Source organism: Topomyia yanbarensis, chromosome 2, assembly GCF_030247195.1.
Source record: "Topomyia yanbarensis strain Yona2022 chromosome 2, ASM3024719v1, whole genome shotgun sequence".
Taxonomy (NCBI): Eukaryota; Metazoa; Arthropoda; class Insecta; order Diptera; family Culicidae; genus Topomyia; species Topomyia yanbarensis.
In genome coordinates, this window is record NC_080671.1 from 414689675 (window position 1) to 414705248 (window position 15574).

Here is a 15574-nt window from a genome sequence, read left to right on the forward strand (position 1 = left end):
GAAAAGTGGGTTAATGGGTCATTTTGTCCCCAAAATCCCCTATTTTGACATTAAAAATGTCTTACTCCACTATCTGGGGCTAGGTGTCATTCTAAAATTTAAACTATCTCCCATGTAACGAAACTATGTGAGGTTTGCACGCTTATAACTCCGATATTACTGGATGGGTTTTAATCATTCATACACCAACCGATTCAGAAACACCTAACTTAAGTATTGGTAATAATTTAATATCTCCCCAATAAAAGTAGAGTTTTGAAAATTTATAAAATTAAAAAGTTCACGAAAAACGGGAAAATTACCATTCGTGGGGCAGATTTCTCAGACACAGCCGTCATTAGAGGGCACCTTCGTGACTCAGTCAAACACGAAAAGTCATAAATAGAAGCGACGCATGTTCGTTTAAATCAGTTGTTGCTAATATCCCATACGAGCAACATCGTCTTCGGGCGATGCAATAAGCGCTATCGATTTTTGGTAACGTTGGCATTTGCACACACTCGCACCTAAGCGACTAAACCATATACGGTCAGTTTATAAATAGAGGTGACGCATACACGTTTGAATCAGTTTTTGTTCTTATGTCGAACGGGTAAGATCATGGCTGCAGCGTCTGGACGCTACAATAAGCGGTAGATGCTATGCATTTTCGGCAGCGGTGGCCGTGTACAGATTTTTTGGGTACCAGCACGGTGTCACAGAATGATTTGGAAAGGTGAGGTGGTTTGGATTTAATTCAATACGGTGGGTGTGTGCTGCTTAAGAGTGTTGCGTTTGAAAAAAATATATTTATTTTTATGCATGCGTGTGCGTTGTAACTTGTTAATCCATGTTTACGGCGCTTTGTAGCTGCGTAGGGTAAAGAGCAGTGTTGCCACAATTAAACCTGTACCGGGAGTTGAAAAATCTTTTCTATCTGTACTCTTCTATAGAAAAATCTGTACCGGATTCTGTACCCAAACAATAACAAGGTTATAAGAAAAATCATTTTTCTTAACATATTTTTCATTCGGGGAAATCAAACCAGACATTCTGACTGGGTTGTTTTATTTGAGCTTTGAGGAATTCCGCAAGAAACCAGTTGGAATTCCGGATGATGAGTTTGACTGGCTAATGTTAATATCAGCTCCAGCTCAAATTCTCGTTGCGACTTTGTTTGCAACCAAAGGTGGCTAAAAGAGTGGTGGCGAGAAGCTGAGATGGGGCTGGTAATATCAATAGAATGCGAGAAACTTGCTTGGAATTCAAATGAAGCAGGTCAGAGTATGCACTTCGAGAAGACTCGCTCGCCTTTCACTTAGACATCATCCCTTTGATTTGCTGGAAGCAGGTTTCTCGCATCTCACATTCTAATGTCAGCTTCAGTTCAAGCTCAACAAGTATCAGCTCTACTTCAGATTCTTGCTATCACTGCTGCCTAACTCAACGTTTACCTGCTATTTACTGGAATACATCGCAGGGTTAAATTATTTTACCTTGCTGTTTTGTAAAAAATCTGTACCAATCTATACTTTTTTACAAAAGTCTGTAATCTGTACCGTACAGAATCTGTACCAAGAATGCTTCAAAAATCTGTACCTTTCTAGATAAATCTGTACTTGTGGCATCACTGGTAAAGAGCCTATTGGTTTTCATGTTTCATGTTTCGGTTATATGTTTTTTATCACAACGTGCCTCTGTAGTTATTGCACTGTTCAGCAGCGTAGTATTTTATATAGGAGAGTACACTCAGGTTTTTTTACGCGTTTTTTTTTAAATTTACGCGGTTTTCATTTACACGGCATGTATCCCCTGCGTGAAAAATCTGAGTGTAATTGCATCGGAAACAATCACATTCCCAGCAGAACTTTTTGTTTTCTAATTTCTAACACTTTTGTTTCGTACTGCACACAACGGAAAATTTTAAAACAGAACTTACCGTCCCAGCAGCAGTTGAAGCGGGTGTTCTTTTTCGATTCAAATTCAAGCCAAGTCTTAAGCGTTACTGGACTTAAAATTGTTTTCCCAGTTTATCCAGTCAGAATATCTGTCCTACCCCATGTATTTGAAACACAGTTCTAATTGCGTTTTAAAGTATACAACAAATAGAACGGTTGGGTATATTAATTTAAATTTAAAAAAAATCTGTTTTAAATTATGAAACAAACCGCTGTACTGAAGATATAATTATGTCAGTCCTATTACCACATAAAACACCTATATAACATAAAACGCTGCAGAATTGGTTCAACAATACAATGTTTACACTACAGAGTTATAACATGTAATAATATTTAGCAACAAGAAAAATGTCACCAAGATAGCATAAAAACCCGTTTTAACTGGTAGTGCGAACGTTGTATAACAATGTAATTTATCAAATAATTTCCTTTTTTCCACCACTAATCTATCAAGAAATACTTACCCTTGAGATTTTTTACTTAAGTTCATTAGTACATTATTGAAAATTTAAATGGAAAATGAAATTTCATATTTCATGGAGAATCTGTATATTTCCGTTGGCGGGCGTGGGCTTCCTCATCACAGCTCTCAATATGGAACTTTTCTTTTGAATATATTTTCTGGACAGACCAGCCTATTTTTACTAGATGGATCAGCCAAATAATGCCAATCATCTAGTGAGATACTTGATTAATTAATAGATTACCGTTAAAAGACCTTCAATAATGTTTTAATGGGGAGGGTATATAGCAAATTGTAACATATGAAAACAGGCGAGTGAGCAAGAACGTGAGGCGATATGTGTGATAGATAAAATTCATTTGCACGCTCTTGAAAAAAGCTACATTTTTAATGTCACCGTGGTCGTGTCCTGTACACTAGACCTCTCCATATTTTGAAAAAGTTTTGAAATGTACATCGGTCAAATTCTTGTTCTAGGTGTGAATTTAAGAACTTTCGCCGAAAATGGCTTAATTTGGACATGATTTAGAGGTGTCTCCAATCAAAAATCGTGTTTTTACTAGGTTTCTATAGAAAGATCACTTATACTCTGATTTGATAGACCCTACATGCCCATATATCGTCAAAGGTTGTTCCTTAGACATATCTTAACGTGTTTTAACAGGGGAACATAGCTCTAATCGCAATAGAAAATTTGTTAATTAGACTTTTATATAGAAAAGAATTCCAAAACCAAGAAAAAATACTACTAATTTTCCTTGGTTTTGGTATTCTTTTGTACATAAAAATCTAATTAACAAATTTTCTATTGCGATTAGAGCTATGTTCCTCTGTTAAAACATGTTAAGATATGTCTAAGGAACAACCTTTGACGATATGTGGGCATGTAGGGTGTATTAAATCAGAGTATAAATGATCTTTCTATAGAAACCTAGCAAAAACACGATTTTTGATTGAGACACCTCTAAATCATGTCCAAATTAAGCCATTTTTGGCGAAAGTTCTTAAATTCACACCTAAAATAAGAATTTGAGCTGACCGATGTATATTTCAAAACTTTTTCAAAATGTGGAGAGGTCTACTGTACACAACCTTTTAATTTTTTCAAATGTCTTCAGATTTAATAAAAAAAAGTATCTTCAGTGGTCTTCAACGACCAGGATTCGAAATGGTTTATTTGATTGAAAATAACACATGAATGTGTAGTTCATAATCACAAAATTAGACTCCCGCGCGCTAAATTAAATTTAGTGAGGGGGCGATATAACGTAGTTGCTAAATCTCCTTACCGGGGTTCGATTGCCAACCTCTCACATGGGATCGGTTCCTTTTTTTAAAATTTTAACCCAAAAAAGAGATGAATGACCCTAAGGTTAAAAACTCTATAATCGAAAAATCAGTGAATTACAATACTCTTAGATAGAGTATTGCAATTCACTGATTTTGCTTTCTGATTTCACCAAAACAGTCTGCGAAAGTAAAAAAGACACAGATTTTACAACTTTTCTTTTTAAACAAAGATTAGAATCATTCATGAACTTTTCAAGATGAGACTTTCATCGCTATATAGCAAAAGATATGAAAAAAGTCTAGTCGTTCTAGTAGATGAAAGAGAGCTGATGGCAATTAAAATTGTGCGCTCATAAATAATGGCCAAATGAAATTGCATGGAAGAAACGAGCGCCTTTGAGACACTATTCGCGTTTTTTTTTCTTTTTCTATTGAATTTCCATTTTGCACTTCTCAACTGCCTTTGAAGCTTTCTTATTTATTATGATTATACCATGGTAGGTATATTATAGTGCTTCATTGGCGGTTGCATCGGAACGACAAAAATAATAATAAAAAACCCTTTAAATGTGCACTTCATGTACTTCATTTGCCGTTAATTGATTTCGCTAACTTTCGAACTATATTGCACTCAAATTTCTGAACTCTTTTCAAACACCTCCCATTCCGCCTATAATAGACCATCTAGACAGCAGTTTTCGTTTAGACTGATTTTCCTCCTTTTTCTGTCCCTTCCAGGTGAAGCAGCCAGCCAGATACTGAACAAGGCGGAGCCCCTGTTCATCACCCGGTCGGAAGCGTTCAAGTTTGCCGTCGGCGACACCATCACGCTGCCGTGCGAAGTGTCCTCGCCAGGTAAGTGAAGGTTAACCCCATCCCTGCCAGCATTCACTGCTCTAAATAAATGTGTATTCGTTCGGAACTTGACCTTTCGGCGGGTCGGTTCGGCTCGGCTCATGATGACGACGGTTGGATTGTGGCTACACCGAAAGTGCATTATGAATGTGATGTAAATGATGGGTTTGTGGCGGCGGCGGTGAACGAGCGGAGAACATAGAGAGTTATTGCTATACTTTTGTTCGGTTTACTGATCGAAATGGTAGTGTGAAAGATTGATATGTACCTAGAGCGTTCAGATGAAATTGACCTTTATCGTTTCAATTTCTCGCAATTAATTATTTGTAAGCTGGGATAGGATTTTTCTGCAAGATGACCTTTATCGTGTGTTCCAGGCAATGTGTGTTTAGAAACTGCGGAGACGTTTGAACACCGAGCTGTGATAGTAGCACAAGAATAACGCTCGGTCGAAACGTACGGAGATGGATTGTTCAAGTCTAAGGTTAGGACATACGTGGCGTTACTTTGTTCGCCCTGAAAATTATCAAATTGTAGCTTTAAACGCGGTAATATTTTACCTGCACAATTGTTTGGAACAAGAAGGATTATGTATAATAAATCTTCACAGATTTTAGCTGATTCATGCTGAAAAGCCGTTTAATTCAATCCGCCCAACAAATCTAAAAGCTAGATTATATAACCGCGAAGCTATGCCGAATAGCACAAGAAGTACCGACATCGTGGAAACACACTGTAAGCTGTGCAACAACGCTGTTGTCACTGCGATTCGTGGTGGCATTTTACCTGTGTGTGTGTGTGTGTGTAAACGACAGCATTGCATCGACAGACCGACCGTTTACATGTCCAAACTGTCAGAGACCGTCAGCACAGATTCCGGTGATTGATGCACCCGGAAGCAAGGCTGACAGCGAAGCAGGAACGAGCTCTTCAACCTGTAATGCTGGAGACTTGAGACCCAGATGGTTTTGGCGATGAAGCGTATAGAGTTGAAGCGTCGGGAGCACGGGCGGAAGATGGAGCAAGAGTAGTAGAAAAAGGAAGTAGGGTTTGAGCGGAGGCAATTCCAACTAGAGCAGGCGGTAATGAACGAGTCATTCCGTTTGAGAGAGTTGATCGACCTAGGTGGGGAAGGCGATGAAGACGACCGGAGGTTCGCCTCAGTACAGAGTTCATTTAGCAAGGTACCCCAGTGGAAGGCCGCCCATTCGATGTTGGTCGCCCCGACGGAGAAAGCTTCAGCTATTGATACGAGTAACGCGACGACAGCAACTGGAATACAAGCTAGGCAGGACAGCATGCAGCAACCAACTAGCATTACGGTAGTCTAGAAGCGGCGTTGGCAGGTATTTCGTTAGGGCAGTCTAGTTTTGAGCCAACGTTAGGGAGTATTATCAGTCGAGCCGAACTATCGCTTTCCTCTTACCCAGCCTCCTCCAGCAGGCAATTCTTTTGTCGTTCCGCGCGTCGGTAATCCGAAATTTACAATCACCGCGCAATCGACCGCAGTGAGTGAATCGCCCTAGAAGAGGTCCAGTGACAGTGGAAGAATTACTGGGAGGAGAGTATTCCTAGACGTACGTCGGCCAACCGTTGCCGTCTGTGATCCCCACTGTGCAAAGGTTTTCGAGAAGGCAGACAGTGCCGCCAGGGATCCAATTGGGACCGCAGGAACAACCACAGTTTGCGGAGTTCCAGGCTAGTTGCATGATGAGCAGGCGTATTGGGGACCGACATCACGATAACTGACAGCAAGACATGTTATGAACAGGGAGTTGAAAATCTTTTCTAGTAATCCGGAAGACTGGCCGCTATTCGTTAGTTCGTACGTTAATTCTAATCAGACGTGCGGTTTTTCGAACGAGGAAAATTTGGCGAAGTTGCAACGTTGTTTGAAGGGGCACGCACTTGAGTCGGTGCGGAGTCGGCTGTGGCTACCGGCGAGCGTCCCGAATGTTTTAGCTACGCTGGAGACACTATATGGTAGACCGGAATTGTTGAACTATACATTGTTGAAGAGGATCCGTGGGGTACCTGTCCCAAAACAGGAAAGACTCGATACGCTAATCGGTTTCGGTATTCCAGCACATATGCGATATCGACGAATGTCAACGGCGACATCACCCTTTGCTGCACTCCAAACGGGACACAAATGAAGCCTAGCAGGCCAGGGAAAATGGAAAGTCGCCAGGAAATGGCTGTATGAAGTTTGGGAAGACTACGCTTTTTCGTATTATTCCAATGACATTGTATGGGAACAATCGATCTGTGTCCGTATACGCTTTCTTGGACGACGGCTCGTAGAGAACACTAATTGACGAAGAGTCGGTAAAGGATCTTGGGGTTGTAGGAGATCCGCAATCATTGTGCCTGCAGTGGACGGCGAACGTGAAGAGGTCAACGGCACGCGTTGGAAATAGCAGGACGGTCTTAGTGGGACGTGCGTACCGTAAGCAAGCTAGATTTACCAGGACAAACCTTGCGGTACGCGAAACTCGCAGAAGCCTTTCCGTACCTAAAGGGCCTACCGATCGATGAATACGATCATGCAGTACCTCGCATCCGTATCGGAAACGTTACATCGACACTCAAGCTACGAGATGGCCGACCGGGAGAGCCGATAGCAGCAAAATCACGTTTGGGATGGACGGTTTATGGATCCAGCCAGGACAAGTCATGGGATATAGTTAAAAGTTTCCACATATGCGAGTGCCGGGAGGCCGAGTAGACCCTACATGAGCTCGTAGAGAAGTTTTTCTCAGTCGAGAGACTGGGTATAATGAAAGTCGCCATGGAAGTTCAACGAGCAAATCGGATCCTGATGGAAACTACTAAGCGGGTCGGACAGCGATTCGAGACTGGGTTTTTCTGGAAGTACGATAGCTTCGAGTTCCCGGACAACTACCAGATGACGGTTCGGCGACTGCAGTGTTTGGAAAGGCGTATGCAGAAGGATTTGCTCATCGGCGAAAGTGTGAGGAGACAGCTTTCTGAGTATCAAACGAAAGGGAACATACACGAAGCGACCCGGAAGGAACTCGACGATTCAGATCCACGGCGTATGTGGTACTTGCCTTTAGGAGTGATCATAAATCCCAAGAAGCCGTCTAAAGTTCGTATCTTCTGCGATGCCAAGGTGGATGGAGTCGCACTCAACACGATGCTGTTAAAAGGGCCGAATCTGCTAAATACGTTACTCAGTGTACTATACAGATTACGGGAGAAACGAGTCGCTCTGTGCGCGTATGAGATGTTTCACCAAATTCAGATTCGGCGAGAAGATCGACATGCACAACGACTGCTTTGGCGTGATGATCCGACACAAGCCCCCGATGTGTATTTGATGGACGTCGCTACGTTTGGTGCAACGTGAAGAATTTGAACGCTAAGGAGCATTCAAGACAGTATCCAGTTGCAGCCGACGTAATTATCCGGAAGCACTACGTGGATAACTACTTGGGCAGCGCTGACGACGTTGACGAAGCGGTGAAACTGGCACACGAAGTCAAACTGGTCCACTCTCTCGACGGATTCCATCTGCGGAACTGGCTTTCAAACTCCACCGAGATTCTCGCACGGGTCGGGGAGAGCGACCCAGTCACAGAGAAGTGTCTCCAGCTGGACAAGAACAGCTCCACCGAACGCGTGCTCGGGATGTACTGGAAGCCGGTCGACGATGTATTCACGTTTGCAATGACGCTAGCGGTGGGTGCGGAGCATCCAACTAAGCGCCAGGCACTACGATTGATAATGAGCCCATTCGATCCGGCAGGATTGTCGTGTTTTTTCCTCATACACTGCAAGGTACTAATCCAGGAGCTGTGGAGGGTGAAGACGACATGGGATCAACTGATTCCGGAGGAGTTACTTGGAAAGTGGATGCAGCATTCGTTGAAAGATATCATGTCGCTGCAACTGCATATCTACGTGGACGCTAGCAAAGAAGCTTATGCGTGTGTCGCTTACTTTCGCGCGGTATTTCCGGATGGGATGTCTGTGGCGTTATTCGGTGGGAAATCCAAGGTGGCTTCACTGAAGACACACTCCATCCCACGGTTGGAGTTGATGGCAGCAGTAATCGGAGTACGCTTGATGAAGTCGACCATCCTCACTGGGCATTCGCTGGTAGTCGAGAAGACAGTGTTATGGTGTGACTCTAAGACGGTGATAGCTTGGATGAATTCGGATCATCGAAGGTATCGCCAGTTCGTTGCTTGCCGAGTGGGTAAGATTTTGTCCAAGTCAGAGGCGAAACAATGGCGTTGGATATCATTCAGAAAGAATGTGTCCGTGGTGACAACGATTTATATATGCCGGAAGATAAATGGACCGTAGATGCAGATTCAGTCGGCGCGAGGACCGATGAAGAGCTGAAGTCGTGTTTGGTGCATAAGGAGGCTATCGTACCACAACTTGTGATGTGGTAGCGATTCTCGAAACTGACGCATTTGTATCGATCGGTAGTATATGTTCATCGCTACGTACAAAATCTAAAGCGAACGGCGAAAAAAGAAACTTGACTGGACGGACCACTCACTCAAGAGGAATTAGCAAAGGCTGAGACAACAATCTTTCGTTGGGTGCAGTGTGAGCAGTATCCGGACGAGGTGGCGACTTTGTCAGTAATGCGGGACAAGGGGCGCGACTGGAGAAAACCAGCAAAATATACAAACTGTCTCCGTACTTGGACAAAGCAGGTGTTATACGTTCTGATAGCAGGATATCTGCTGCGACCGTCGCTGCGTTTGACACTAAGTTTCCAATAATATTGCCGAAGGGCCATCCAGTAACTAGATGGCTGGTTGAAGGGTACCACCAACGATTTCTTCACGCCAATGGCGAGACTGTCGTGAACGAGGTGAGACAGCGTTTTCACATATCACAGCTGCGCCCGTTCGTGTGTAAGGTGGCCAAAGAGTGTGCCATGGGCAAAGTCAAGAAGCGGCGACACCCCGGATGGCTCCACTCCCTGCGGCCAGGTTGCAGGCGTACGTACGTCCATTTTCCTACGTTGCCGTCGACTATTTCGGTCCGATCGGCGTGCGGGTGAAACGAAGTATAACAAAACGATGGGTAGCTCTGTTCACATGCATGACCTCACGAGCAATCCATCTCGAAGTCGCTCACAAACTTTCAACGAAATCATGCAAGATGGCGATCGGGCGTTTCATCGGACGCCGAGGAGCACCTGTGGAGATTCGCAGCGACAGGGTCATCGAGCAACGAACTTAAGCATGAGATGGGCAAAATCGAGCGTCAGCTTGCTGAAACGTTCACAAACGCGAATACGAAATGGGTGTTCAACCCATCTAGATCACCTTACATGTGTGGCACCTGGGAGCGTCTAGTGCGGTCAGTGAAAACCGCTCTTGCTGCAATGTAGTCTTCTCGAACGCCGAACGAAGAAACGTTGGCAACGTTGTTAGTGGAAGCTGAGAGTGTGGCCAATTCGAGACCACTAACATATATTCCTCTGGAGACGGCGCAACAGGAGGCTCTAATACCGAATCACCTTTTTCTACTGAGCTCGAGCAGTGTAACACAGACTCCGAAGACGCTTACGGATCCAAGACAAGCCTGCAGGAATGACTGGAATCTAGGCCGTACAATGGTAGATCATTTGTTTAACCCTGGTGGGTGCGGGAATATCTTGCTACCATCGCACGTCATACCAAGTGATTCGAGGAGACGAAACCGATCGAGGTAGGAGATTCGGTGATCATCGTGGAGGAGAAGATTCGCAACGGGTGGATTCGAGGACGTGTAGCCAAGGTTGTCGTAGGCACGAATCGATATAGAAAAAGTGGGGTTTCAGGCAAGAACAGCAGAAGGTAAAGCTGAACCTGAGATACCTTTACGGGTCGGGGAGTGTTACGGTATGTCCCGCTGACTCCTTCCACCAACTCCACGGTCGACCACCCAGTGAGCAAATTTTCTGACTGACACCGCTCTGCTAGATTTCTGTAAGTCTTGGTTTGGCAGCCCTGTCAGATTTCTGCGCGTATCCTGTCGGGTTAGTTGAGCTAGGGCGAACTCGGTTTCGCTCGCGTTTTCTGGCAAATTTTAACAGGAACCGAGCAAAACCCTGGCATAACTCGGACATAAACTGTGCAAAGATCCTGGCAATTCCTACCTGGTAGAATTTAGCACGAATCGAGCAAAACATCTGACAAAGATGTGGCAGGAAGCGTGCAGAGATCTTGGCCATACATTTCTGGCTGGATTCTGGATAAAAGTGAGCAGCATCGGTTGGTTTAACTGCTTCTGTCAGAAACGGTTGTTGCATTTGAGCGAATTCGTTGCCAGAGTTCTCGCACAAATCGCGCAGATTGCTCGCAGAAACTCTGCCAGCATCAATTTCGCTTTGCTCAACTTCTCGACAAACATATGATTACGGCCTAAAAGCCAAAATCCACTTTTAATGGAAATTCCGGACAAACCATTACTAGCTGAACACAGTTCACAACAGTTTATGAAAGAGAAAACTTTTCTCTTTCGTTTACTACCAACATCTGTGATTGGCATGTAACGGTTTGTCCGGAATTTCCATTCAAAGTGGGTTTGGCAGTTGGCTTTTAGGCCGTAATCATATGTTTGTCGAGACTTTTGCTAACTTTCTGCTTGCTTGAACGTGCACCTGTCGGTGAATGACAACTTCGATGTGGTGAAGACCGTTTGAAATGGAAGGATAGGAAAAGGGAAAAAGGACCGTTTGAAATGGTAGGATAGAAAAAGATAGACGTCACGTAGAGATGAGAGGAAGGTAAGAAAAAGGAATAGATGAAATTTGTTGGAAATTTAAATAAAAAGAAAATTGAAGTCGTGAAGATCAAAAACAAAAATTTATATCCCGTTAGTAGAACTTACGTCGGAGAGGAATTCTTTAAATGCTAACCCTGAATTATAACCCTTAACAAAGGATAGGAGCAGAGTTGCACAAAATCATGACTATCACTTTTTCTTCAAAATGTACGCAAAGCTTCGGTCACAGATCAAAATGATCGTCTTTTTCAGTTGATAGAACTTGCAACCGAAACTGAGCATAGTGAGTACCAACAACAGTGACGAGGGAGAGAGAAATAAAAAAATTGACAAGACGCAGACAGCCGATTCAAGTGCCAGCACAATGATAATTTCCCTTTCCTTTTTGTCTACAACGCCAATTCAACAAGCGTAGTTTTTATTCACTAAACAATAACCATATACGATTCAATCACTAGACAGTGTTTATTGACTCTTTGCACTTGCTTTAAATTTGATCGAAATCAGTAACATACTGTTAGTTAAACTTGAAGGATACTTATAGCTTATATGCTGGTAGTAATCCATGTTGTTTTTTGACCTGGTTTACTGCTAAAATATTTATCAACAGACAGAGCATATTTTTAACTAACCGAACACATCAACATGATCAAAACACATCATATATTTCTTTTGATTTCCTTGCATTTTAACCCTGCCTACTGTGATTGGGTGCTCTAGACTGCGAATAAACAGAAGTTTTATTATTAAATATGACATTACATGAGCAATTTACGCGGCTCGCAAATTTTATCGAAACGGTGACGGAAAATGAAAATGAAATATTTCTCAACCAATTTTCGGTTAGCAACCAAACCAATTGTTTAATACACGGAAACGAAAAACTACCTAAAATTGAGTTCCTTTGACTCAATCTCGTGGTATCGTGGGGGAACTTAAAATTAAGTAAACCGTGTTGAAGGTAGTTTCCATTTAACCACGGCAAAAATTACAACTCATTGATAGGTTTTTTATACTCCAATTTAAGTTGAATTTACCTAATTTTGAGTTCACCCCAAACAACTCAAAAGTACCTTCCTCCACGGAAGACCTCGACTGAGTCGAATCTCTCGTTTTGTTTTTGACAACACTAATAAGTGCGAAAGAGACGCACAACTCCAAAGTAAGTTAAAAGAACTTATTCTGCAGGTTGTTTTATTTAACCGTGTAGGTAATGTATTTGAACTGTAATATTGAATTCAAGACTTGCATCGTGCAGAATTTAAAATTTCCTTTGCTAGGCTTAATGACAATAATTTTCAAAACTGACTGTCATCGAGAGGCTTCAGTCAAACTGAGTGAACAAAAGAGCGAAAAGACAGAACTTTTTTTTCGCAAAGGCACTCACGTTGTGTGACTGACACTATATGTTGCTGTCACAATGTGAGAACTTATACGGAAAGAGAGTCGAATATGAGTACTTGCGACCGTGTAGAAAGGTTTTCTGTTTACGGTTACCGAATGCAGCACTGGATAGGAGCACAAGAATAACGCTCGGTCGGAATGTACGGAGTCGGATTGTACAAGTTTAAGGTTAGGGCATACGTGGCGTAACTTTGTTCGCCCTGAAAATTAACATTTCGATTCAAATTATAGCTCTAAACGCGGTAATATTCTACCGGCACAATTCCATATCAACATTTGAATAGGGCTAATCAGATTTGTAAACAAACTTTTGTTTTGCTGATTTCTCCTAATTTGTTATCATTTCAACACAGAAAACATTTGAAATTGATTCTACCAAGGATAAAGATGTTGATTCATGTGTATTTTTCATGAAATTCAACTCGGTAGCGGAATAATGAGCGACATAAGTTTGTTTACAAAAGTCTCATTAGCCCTTTTGAAGAATTACTATGGAATTGTTGGGAACAAGAAGGATTATGTATTGAACCGATGTAAGTAGCAATATAAGTATCATTAAATATTTAATTAATAAAGCTCCACAGCTTTTAGCTGATTCATGCTGAAAAGCCGTTTAATGCAATCCGCCCAACGTACTCCTGCATAGTACTAGGATCCATTCTATTTTACAATTCAGTGGTATTTGAAGCCAGTTAAAGAATGCTGCCCAAAATTTTTGAAAACTCGGTCTAGATACCGGACCAATATGTCCCACTCTTTCGCATTTTCACCGCTAGGTCAGCACAGTAGAGAAAATCTTAGCTGTAGGAAATATCTAAACAGAGCACATTATTGGATGTACAATGTAATAATAATTTTCTCGTGCCAAATTTTCCAAAATTCCAAATAGCTAATGAAGATCATTGCAAGATTTCAAGTGCTCGATATTGTGCCGTTTCTGTCATCGGAAACATCACTCCCAAGCACTTCCTTCTGCCGTTATCTACTCCGGCTCCCAAACTGCTGACATCAAAACACTAAAACAACAATCAAATCCAATTGCCGCAATGGAGAGATGCTTTAACCGAAAGCAAGAGCAGCAGCGCGTTCAATCAGGGCACTTTGGCAACTCAATTCGGCGCCAATTAAACTAAATATCGCTTTTATTAAATGAACCCTATTACAACGCTCTGCGCCAATCTCCGGCCCGGCAGCGCAGGATCATAAAACTTTTATCAATCCAATTTTACAACTTTGCTGCGGCAGAGGGATTTCGCTTCTAGTCGCCTGTGTATTTTTTTTTTCTGTTGCATTACTCTCTCATCCCCGTGCTCAAGGACGCACTTCCCACTCTGCCCCAGCCCGACGTGCCCATCTCGAAAAAGCAGTGGGGGAGCAAGCGATGAAAGTTGCCAGTGTTGAACCGAAGCAAGTCAATCCTGTATCTGGTTGAAACACTAATAAAATTTGTCGCAACTGAATAAACATTCAGATTATCACGCCACGACAGAAACGTTTCAGAGCAGCAGCACTGTCCAGTTGTTTCCGATGGTCGCCCCCATTGCAGAAGGAGCGTCGACCATTGACGGTGTGTGTGGCGAGAGGGAAAACATTGGAAAACAAGATTCGTCACCCTCGGACCGGTTGTCCGGGCGGCAGGCATCGGGCGTGAATGACAGCAAAGTTGCTTTCCGCTCCCGCTTCCGGGGATGGGCTGCAGGCAGTCGCTACGGACAGTGTAGGCAGTGCTTGTCCAACAACATGTTTTTCACGCCTCTTCAGGTTGACTGGCAGAGGCGGACACGGCTTTGGGTGAGTTGGGAACGTGTTTTGTCTACATAAATTTTATATATAGGTTGTCAGGCTAAGTACTAACACTCTTAATTAGTGGTGCAGGTGTAATTCAGTCAACTATCAAGTACATCAAGGTCATCAACTAGAACGAAGAAGTCGAATTAGTAGGGTTGCAATTCACGAAAGCTAGTTACCCGAAGTGTTGAACTATAATCAGACACAATTACCTCAAATCAGCTTGTCCAAAGTACAAATTCAGACAACCCGATTTTAGTTGAGGAATGTTCCTAGTAAGGTTAATTCGGAGCAACTATCATTGTAACGAATCACATTCGAGCATTTCTATCGAAAATTTCACGTTGAAAAATTTGCACCGATATTGATGTTGGTCCCTGAAATAGTATTACATGGAAACGAAAATGTCAGTTTTCGCCTCTTCTGTACCTGGAAGCAACGCTATCCCATCAAACTTAAACAATACCCGTCTCGTGTCGTGTGGCAAGTACACGTTCCGAGAACACAGCGCACACATATTCCGATGCCAATTTCGATGGTTTCAAATTTCGTCCCGGGGCTATGACTCAAAAATAGCCGTTAGTTGCACTGATTGCATTTTCGACGCTAATGAACCTGTTGGATGAGTTTTCCCCCCGACACCGAAAGAAAAACATGTGTTCCATCCGTTTGCTAATGAATCATCGATGGCTTTATTCATGGTGGACAAGGATCGGACCTGTTTGGATTGTACACATTTTCTTTTCTAGCACAAAGTTTGCAACAAACTTTTTCGAGTGCCGCCACGAAAATTTCTCTCCCGTTCCCGTTCGCACGGTCGGCAATGGTCACTCAAGCGATGCTGCTTCCGGGTCGGATTCGTTTATCGTCATCATTGTCGCTGGCTGATGATTTTGTTCCGGTGCGACGGCATTTTTTCGGCCATCAACTTTTGTGTTTTCGCAACCCGCTCCACACGTCGTACACTGTGCGAGATCACTTTTCGGGGCCTGGCTGACGCGCGCTGGTTCAGGAATGGTTTTCGCACTGGAGCTATATGCTGTCGAATCAAAATGTGGAGCGACCACTATTC

At 42.9% G+C, this 15574-nt stretch overlaps 1 protein-coding gene across 2 annotated transcripts in view; it reads left to right on the forward strand.

Moving 5' to 3' along the window:
* The window catches only part of LOC131685117 (hemicentin-1-like), a 574669-nt gene that overhangs the window by 378710 nt on the left and 180385 nt on the right, over nt 1–15574 (forward strand). For both annotated transcript variants that reach the window (XM_058968577.1, XM_058968578.1), the window contains exon 3: nt 4432–4548. In XM_058968577.1, the coding sequence (XP_058824560.1) occupies nt 4432–4548 (117 nt within the window). The remainder of the gene's footprint in view (nt 1–4431; nt 4549–15574) is intronic.